The 7709-nt window shown below is 54.2% G+C and overlaps 3 protein-coding genes across 3 annotated transcripts; 1 reads left to right on the top strand and 2 right to left on the bottom strand.

Moving 5' to 3' along the window:
• Positions 1 to 1062: 1062 nt before the first annotated feature.
• SETTUDRAFT_156996 (uncharacterized protein) lies at positions 1063 to 1995 on the bottom strand (the record flags this gene model as incomplete). The annotated part of the gene is made up of 1 exon (XM_008032253.1): positions 1063 to 1995. The coding sequence occupies one exon, from the start codon at positions 1993 to 1995 to the stop codon at positions 1063 to 1065; it is 933 nt and encodes a 310-aa protein (XP_008030444.1).
• Positions 1996 to 3457: 1462 nt separating this feature from the next.
• SETTUDRAFT_34889 (uncharacterized protein) lies at positions 3458 to 4554 on the top strand (the record flags this gene model as incomplete). Its single annotated transcript, XM_008031933.1, has 2 exons — positions 3458 to 3502; positions 3574 to 4554. 2 exons carry the CDS (start codon positions 3458 to 3460, stop codon positions 4552 to 4554), a joined length of 1026 nt encoding a protein of 341 aa, XP_008030124.1.
• A 224-nt stretch (positions 4555 to 4778) lies between these two features.
• Positions 4779 to 6017, bottom strand: SETTUDRAFT_23388 (uncharacterized protein; the record flags this gene model as incomplete). The annotated part of the gene is made up of 2 exons (XM_008031867.1): positions 4779 to 5608; positions 5873 to 6017. The coding sequence occupies 2 exons, from the start codon at positions 6015 to 6017 to the stop codon at positions 4779 to 4781; spliced, it is 975 nt and encodes a 324-aa protein (XP_008030058.1).
• Positions 6018 to 7709: the final 1692 nt, after the last annotated feature.

Genomic DNA, 7709 nt, shown 5'->3' with positions numbered 1-7709 from the left:
AAAAAGCTCAGCCAGGTCCCTCACCTCGAGTTCGGTCAAAACAGTCTCCTCAAGGATGAAGTAAGGAAGCTGAGAGAGGCTCTAGTTAATGAGAGAACACGTAGGAAACGAGGTAAGCCTCTACCCCTACAGGAGGCTGAGGAGTATCATGGTGGAGCTGTATTCTGGTCTCCAAGGAAGGTGAAGGAGGCGCGCGATCGCCTACAACTCCAGGAGGAGGAGGAGGAGCAACTGCAACTCCAAAAGGCTGATACGAGAAGACAGCGTGAGGAGACAAGGCAGGTTAGGGCGAGGGAGAAGGAGCAGAGGCGTCAGGCGAGGCTTGCAGTAAGTCTAATGAGGCAGAAGGAGAGGGAGGAGAAGGCTATTGAAAAGGCCTCAAGGATCGCGGCTCGCAAGGCTGCAAAACAACTTCAAAAAGCTATTAAAACTTCTCAAAGGGGTAGGAGAAGGAGCTTCATGGCTCCTGCAAAGGCTACTCAAGAAAAGAAGCCTATCGCGAGGCCTCAAGGTGGTGAGGAGCCTCAGGGAGGTGCTGCAAGCTCACCACCTCCAACCTCGCGTCGCGGCCGCGCGATTAGAACTCCGTCTCGATTTCTATAGCTGTATATATATATTAAAGCCTATTGATCTCACCACCAAAATATATCGTGATAATATCTATTTGGTGTGGCTCTATAGCCTCGTTTTTAAGGTAGTTTTGGTGAGGCCGCGCGCGCACTTTGTGGTCGCGCGCACTTTGTGGTGGGGCTAGTTATGCTTGTAAAATGTATGCATTTTTGTTGTTTGTTGGAGCTATTTTTGAACGACTATTGTTGTTTGATCAGCACAATGTCACATGCACTCTCAACCTGTTCAGATTGTTCGATTTCATCTAATAGCCGATGATGTGGATACTCTTTGGTATGGCCCTTGCATATCATTCGTCGTCCATTGAGTCACGTGATATCATTACCACCAGATCCACACATTTCGCGTTCACATGTGCAACTCCTCTAGTATGGTAAGAATGCTTATTTGTATATTTTATCTACCGGGTATCAACCAAATGATAATCGTTGACTAAAATGAATGCTCCTCTACCCAAAACGCCTTTAAACTATTAATCAACTGCAAGGATATTGTCTTTAGCCGCCTCCGCTGCTCATCGTACAGCTTGTTCAGAACATCCGGGGAAAAGGGTACCGCTGTTGCTAGAGAATCATACGAGGAAGGCATAGAGGCAACCTTTGTGCCTAAAAGGTCCATGGAAGCACGGACTTGGTATAGTTCATCCAAAAGCTGCTGGATGGCTTTTGCGTCGCCCTCTCTCGCTGAGCGCGAGGTGCTGGCGTACGACGTCTCTGATTCTGTGGTGGACATGACGGAAACGGTCGACGAGGATGATGATGAGTGAGATAACCTCCGGTCCCCCAGTCCGCGAGCACTCAATGCTTGGGCTGCCTGGACGTAGGCATCCAGCACCTTTGACATGACCAGGCAGACGACAGTCAAAAAGTAGCCGTCTTTGGAGCTGTGGCAATTCAGCATGTCACTGACAGTCGATGTGACCTTTCTGCATTTGTCGGCGAGCGTGTTGATCCAGTGCTCGCGTTCCAAAGGCGACAGATTGGCGTATGCAGGGCGTTGTTCCAAGCAGCAGAGCTGACCCATGAGCTGCAGCGCCAACGTGATGCCTTCTTGCTGTTGGGGCATAGTTTGCATGGGGGTGTGGCTTAGTTCTTGGACGAGTTGCTCGTACGGTAGCGAGTAGGAGGGGGGAAGCGAAGACGGGCCTGACCGAAAAGGCAGGTCGTGCTGGGCCGAGGCCGAACCGTCTGCAGCCAAGCTGTCGCTATAGTATGGCATTTCATGATTGCCACTATGGCTATGCGGCATGCCAAGCATGTAATCTTGTGTAATGTCTGATGGGTCCGCTGGGTCGTAGGGCTGGGCTGGCGTGGAGAAGTCGACGTCTGACATGAGCATGGAGAAGCAGTCGTTGTTGGAGGGCATCATGGCTGCTTCGAGTGCATCGAGCCGCGAGGTGAGCACGGAGAGTTCGGGCTGTGTTTCTTGCTCTATAGACGAGCGTATTGATGGCGACTTGGGCGTCGGTGTGCGGCTGAGAGCTGGCCGGTGTGTGGTATTGCTGTCGTCTTTGGAGTCACTGCGCGGGCCAGCCTTTCTGCCGGTTCTCTGTGTCACCAGGTACTGGCACGTTGTGCCCCTCTTTGCGCATCGGTTGCACTGAGGTTTTTCTTTTGAGCATCGTGTTTTGGAGGCTGCACACGCCTGACAACTGTCACGCAGCCGGACACCGGAAGGGGCGGGCATGGCTGCAGTGTCTTTGGATAGAAGATGATATAAAAGGAGATGGGTGTCTCGTTGGGCTGCAGACTGAGAGACTAGGCGGGAATGTTGCTGCTAAGTGTGTAACGGTATACTCAAGCAAGCTCGACAAGTTGGCTATATAGGCGCAGCCATTCTTGTATGCCATTGTTGCCAAGTCGCACAGCAGTTTGGAGGCGTAAGATGGGACTTTGCATGTCCATATTCACATCCCCGAAGGATGGAATAGGCATGCAAGGCCTCCCACGAACCCTACCAATCAAGCCTGCGCGCCAATGGCCATGTATTGTTTCAGAAAAGGAGCTCTGGATGCTAAGACGAGCTTGCTGACTGTGTCTGTCAAGCGGGCACTGGGCAAAAGGCATATATCAGCAATTGCTCGAACGGTCGTCTGCTTGGTGTGAGCAGAAACCACACGCTCGGCCCAGACGGTGTGCTGCACGCATGGACGGTGCCTGTTACTTACCTCTACCCAGTCTGATGGGCCTTATTCACATGCTGTCGCCGGCTTCCGCTTGCGCCCTAGACAGAGAGCGGGAACAGGCATGTGGCGCATCCGGGGCGGGCCATCGGGCCATCTCTTCAGACGATGCATGTGAGTTGTAGGCGCATGCTGGGCGTGGCCTGGGCGTCTGCTACATAGTGCGGGAGGGGCGCTGTGGGGTCCGCCCCTCCATCTCATCTCGCCTTCACCTCTGTCTCCACTCCATCTCACTCCTGCTCCCTCTGCCAACCCCCCCGTCCATCTGTCTCCACGCGTCCCCTCCATGTCAGCTGCATGCATCCCCGGCCCGCTCAGACCATGTCATCCGCATGCACCACGCCTCGACGGCACCCCTTCACTCTGTATAAAGCAAAGTGGAGCCGGCGTCCTTCACCTGCATGCCTCCCGGCTGCTCGTGACACTGCCCTCACACAGTGTCAGCCAAATGCAGAAATCCTGCTCTCGTATGGCCTGGCCAATGGCGGGCCGCCCCAGGTCATCCAGCTGCTGAGCCGCTTCAACACTTAAGCCCTTTGCATCTTGTCGAGTCAACATAAATACATCACTCGTCAGCCTTGACGTCTCGGAATCGGCCTAGCCAAGTGAAGCACATTCCCAACTACAAGCACGCAAAATCCCATCATGCCTAAGAAACTCATCACCATCCTCGGCGCCACTGGCACGCAGGTATATTGCTCCCCCCCTCGGCCACGCGCCGTCTCAGCTCAGACAGCCACTGACGTCTCGGTAATCATTAGGGCGGCTCTGTTGCAAACCGCTTCCTCTCTCACGCCGAATGGCGCGTCCGCGGACTAACACGTAACCCCGGCTCCGCCAAGGCCAAGGAATGGAGCCGTCGAGGCGTTGAGATGGTCAAAGGCGACTACGACGATTTGGAGTCCCTCAAAGCAGCCTTCCAAGGCGCCAATGCCATCTTTGCTGTAACTGATTGGGCCACGTGCTTCACGCGTGTTAGCGAGGACAAGACCCTGCAGGACGAGGCAGAGGCAGCGGGAATGTCATTTGAGGAGTACGCAGGAGATCTCGAAACGCTGCAAGCTATCAATGTGGCAACGGCCGCATCTGACCCGAAGGTACTTTCGACGCTCGACAAGTTTATCTTTTCCACCCTCGCTCCTGTGCAGCGCATCAGTGGTGGCAAGTACAAGCACGCATACGAATTCGACTCAAAGGCCGCTGCTGAGCGCTACATGCGGGAACGCCTGCCGGATCTGCGCTCCCGTCTGAGTACTGTTACCATGGGCATCTTTCAGGAGACGTGGAGAGACATAGCCGCCTTCCGGCCGCATAAGCTGCCCAATGGCACGTTTGAATACGTACGCCTTAGGACGTCCGGCAGGCACCAGGCGAACCCCGAGGTTGTGGCGACTCGTGACACGGGCGTGTTTGTTGAGGCACTTGTTCTTCATCACCCACCGGGAACAGATGTTCTGGGCGCCAGCGAGATCCTCACTAAGCCCGAATACGCAGCTACCTGGGGCCGCACGCTAGGAGTCGAGGCAAAAGTGAGAGACGTCGACGAGGACGAATACGTAAAGTATCTACCCGAGGGATTTGAGGCGACCGTTATCGACGATGTCAGATTCTTTGCCGAATACGGCTATGCTGGCGGAAATCCCAAGGTCAAGACGCCGGCCGAGCTGGGTATCAAGACGACTGCTCTGGAAGACTTTTTTCGGGATGAGGACTGGAGTGCTGTGTTGAAGGGGGAAATATGATGTTGATTTTCTTGCTTCTTGGGTGGGATCCGGCTAAATTCAACGGTAGTATCCATTCCTTGCATTCTTCGCATTGCTGCTTCATGCAAGCAGACGGCGGTGGTGGATTTTTCATTTTTATATTCAAACTATGCGTTAAACGAGCGTTCTAATTTGACTAATTGACCAGAAATGACAGTTATTGTTGCTTGTTTCCAGCGCCATCACCATTGCTAACCTTGTCACTAATACTCGTCGAGCACGAATCCCGGCGCCGAAATGGCATCTTCGCCCCTCTTCCGTCGCCAATGATTCGTCGACGTGATGATTTCCGGACACCCATTGACGAGCCAGGCCCATCGCTTCAGAAAAGGAAGACTGACCTCCCAGCTCTGCGGATCCCACGGCTCGCCCCAGAGCACCAGGCCAGTCCATTCGTCCTTGCCGCCATCCGACTCCATGACATCGGTGAAAAGCTGCTGTTCTTCTTCCGGTGACAGTACACCAGCGGCGATGAGCAGGTTGTCACGCATGCGGGGGAAGGGGAACAAATCCAGCCATGGATGGTGTCGAGTCGTCAACTGCATCGTCGTCGGCTTGAGGCTACTCGGCACGACTGCGGCGGCGGCAGGCCCGACTGCGCTGCGGCCCGGCCCGTTGCATCCAAACGGCGAAACCGCGGCGCACACCAGCCAGTCGAACTGGTAGCCCAGTGCTCCTGCGTTCTTGGTAAACCCGTTGATAGTATTGAACTGCAGAAGCTTCAAATGGTGGTCTGCACACGGATCTGCCGTCATGTAGCTGACGAGTGCTTGCTGTGCGAAGCGCTCCAGCATAGCGCGCTTCTGTGCGGCGTCTGCCTGCGAGCAGTGGCTGAATGTCGACACGGTGATGCACGACGACGATGACGCCGGCGAGGCACAATTGGATTCAGTAACAGCAGCCATGGCACTGACAACGACTGCAGCACTCGGAACGCAGATGTCCATGCAGAAGGCATCCGGCGATGTACCCCCCGAGCACGTGGAATCCGAGGAATCGTCTTCGTAGCACATTGTTCGTTTGCGCTGTCTCGCTGCAAACAAGTCCACGTGTTAGCTTCTATCCATGTCGATCTAGCAGCATATTGACTCGTGGGAACTGCACCAGGCAGAGTAAAAAGGAAGATTTGGGGGGCTTGGGGGGAGGAGGGTGGGGGTTTCGTCGCTGGCAAATACAATAAAATAACCCAGCACCACTCCCAACTAAGCAGACCCTGGAATCAGAAGAGTGACCCGGGGAGAGACAGACGAGAGGAAAACAAGGGGGAAACAAAAAAAAAACGAATATTTCAACGTACAAACTCGTTTATTCAACCGGTTCTGCAACCGCTTTCTCTCCTTGGGATTCGTGATGCCCGCCCAGTCTTCGCCTGGCCGCCGGATGTGCGCTTCGTGCGGCATGGGCTGGAGCTCCACGCGCACGACGGGCGGAAAGTCGAGCATGCTTTGGGTGGGCGTGGTGAAGTGGAGTGGCTGTAGGTGTAGGGTGGTCGTAGGCGTAGGGATAGGTGTAAGTGAAGCTAGGATAACCAAGGCTAGTGGAGGTAAGTAGCAGTAGTCGTAACGATAGTAGTGGTAGCAGTAACAGTAGTGGTAGTTCCCAAGTCGGTGTGCCACATACATACACTAGCTTCCCCTCCGCCCTCCGCCCTCAGGCTTTCAAGCAAAGCAAAATCAAAAAAAAAGCCAAGACACCACCACCACCACTTCCAGGGGGGAAGCGAAACCGGCATGCCATCTGTGCCGCCTGGGCGCCCTTTTTTTACTTCATAATAACTACCCGTTCGGCGGCCTTGGCGCGCCCTGCTGGATTCGGTGCGCCTGATTTTTTTTTTTTGATTTGATCCCCCCGCTGCGCTCGGTGCCTTGGCTGGCGGGCCTTGGCCGAAGGGGCGCGTGGCACGCCTGAATCGAGGGATGCGAGCGTGTGTCCAAGGAGGAGGTGCGAAGGGAGCGCCGTGGAATGTGTGGTTGTTGCTGCTCACGACTTTTTTCTTTTCTTGGTTTTGGCTGCGTGACCCGAATAAACGCGGAGTGCGCCCCCCCATGCACATCCGCAACCCCGGACTTTTGGCGTGGGCAACCTATGCCCCGATATCCCGCCCCCCCCCCTTCCCCCTTCCCTCCCTTCCCCTTACATCCCATCGCATCCCACGCCATGAGTTCGAGAAGAAGAAAAATCCAAAGTAACGTATACCTATCACTCCCCCCCCGCCGCCCTCCTGACCTGTGTGTATGTATGTATGTGTGTGTACGTGTGTGGCTTCGCCCTCTGCCTCGCCACCACCGTTGAGTACGCGCACGCGTAAGTATCCCGAGGTTGCAAAATCCATGGGACCCTACCATGTTACATTATTACTGGAACAAGGCAGTGGTGGTAGCGAAGTGGGGGGGGGGGGCGGCTTGTTTTAGGTGGGGGTGTGGTAAGATAGCCAAGTTGGTTAGACCGAGTATTGGTGTAGAGAGTTTAGCCTGCTTGGAATACTTGGTTCTTTTTTTCTTTGCTGTGCTCTTGTACATACTTGTATTTCACGTGCTCGTGCTCGTTGGCATGGGAGGAGAGAGAGGAAATGCGGGGGATGGGGGTTGGGTATGTGGCGACAGGATGGATTGAGGGGTCCCCGCGGAGATACGTGTGTATGTGTATATCTGGGCTTGCGGGTATGTCTGCAGCGTGGTTATTAGGGGTAGTGGTAAGTAGTGCTGTATATGGCGTTCGCGGTGCATGACGTCACTAAGTAGCATCCGTACCCTACTTTTATGCCATGTCTTTTACCTCTTCGTCTACAACACCTGTACAATTCATTCAGAATACGACCAACTAGCCCGCCCTAAACCCCTACGCCCACAACATCATCTCTCATACTCCGTGCCCACAACAGCAATTCCTAATCCTACTCCAGAAGGGATGAAACGGCGGCTTGGCATCTTATGCATGCCATCAGCATGCCAACGGGACCAAGTGCAAACTGGGAAGAGAAGAAGCCTCCTTAGTAAGCCAAGGAAAAGTGAGAACTATAGTTCCCTGTTTGAGTGTGTGTGGCTGTGAGGTGTGGGATCAGGTAAATGGTTTCCCTATTAACTAATTGGCACACTGTGGATGAGAGACACTTGCATCATGTGGTTCTTTGCCAC

The sequence above is a fragment of the Exserohilum turcica genome (assembly GCF_000359705.1).
Source record: "Exserohilum turcica Et28A unplaced genomic scaffold SETTUscaffold_7, whole genome shotgun sequence".
In the NCBI taxonomy this organism is placed as follows: domain Eukaryota; kingdom Fungi; phylum Ascomycota; class Dothideomycetes; order Pleosporales; family Pleosporaceae; genus Exserohilum; species Exserohilum turcicum.
This window is presented reverse-complemented; position numbering and strand designations above follow the sequence as displayed.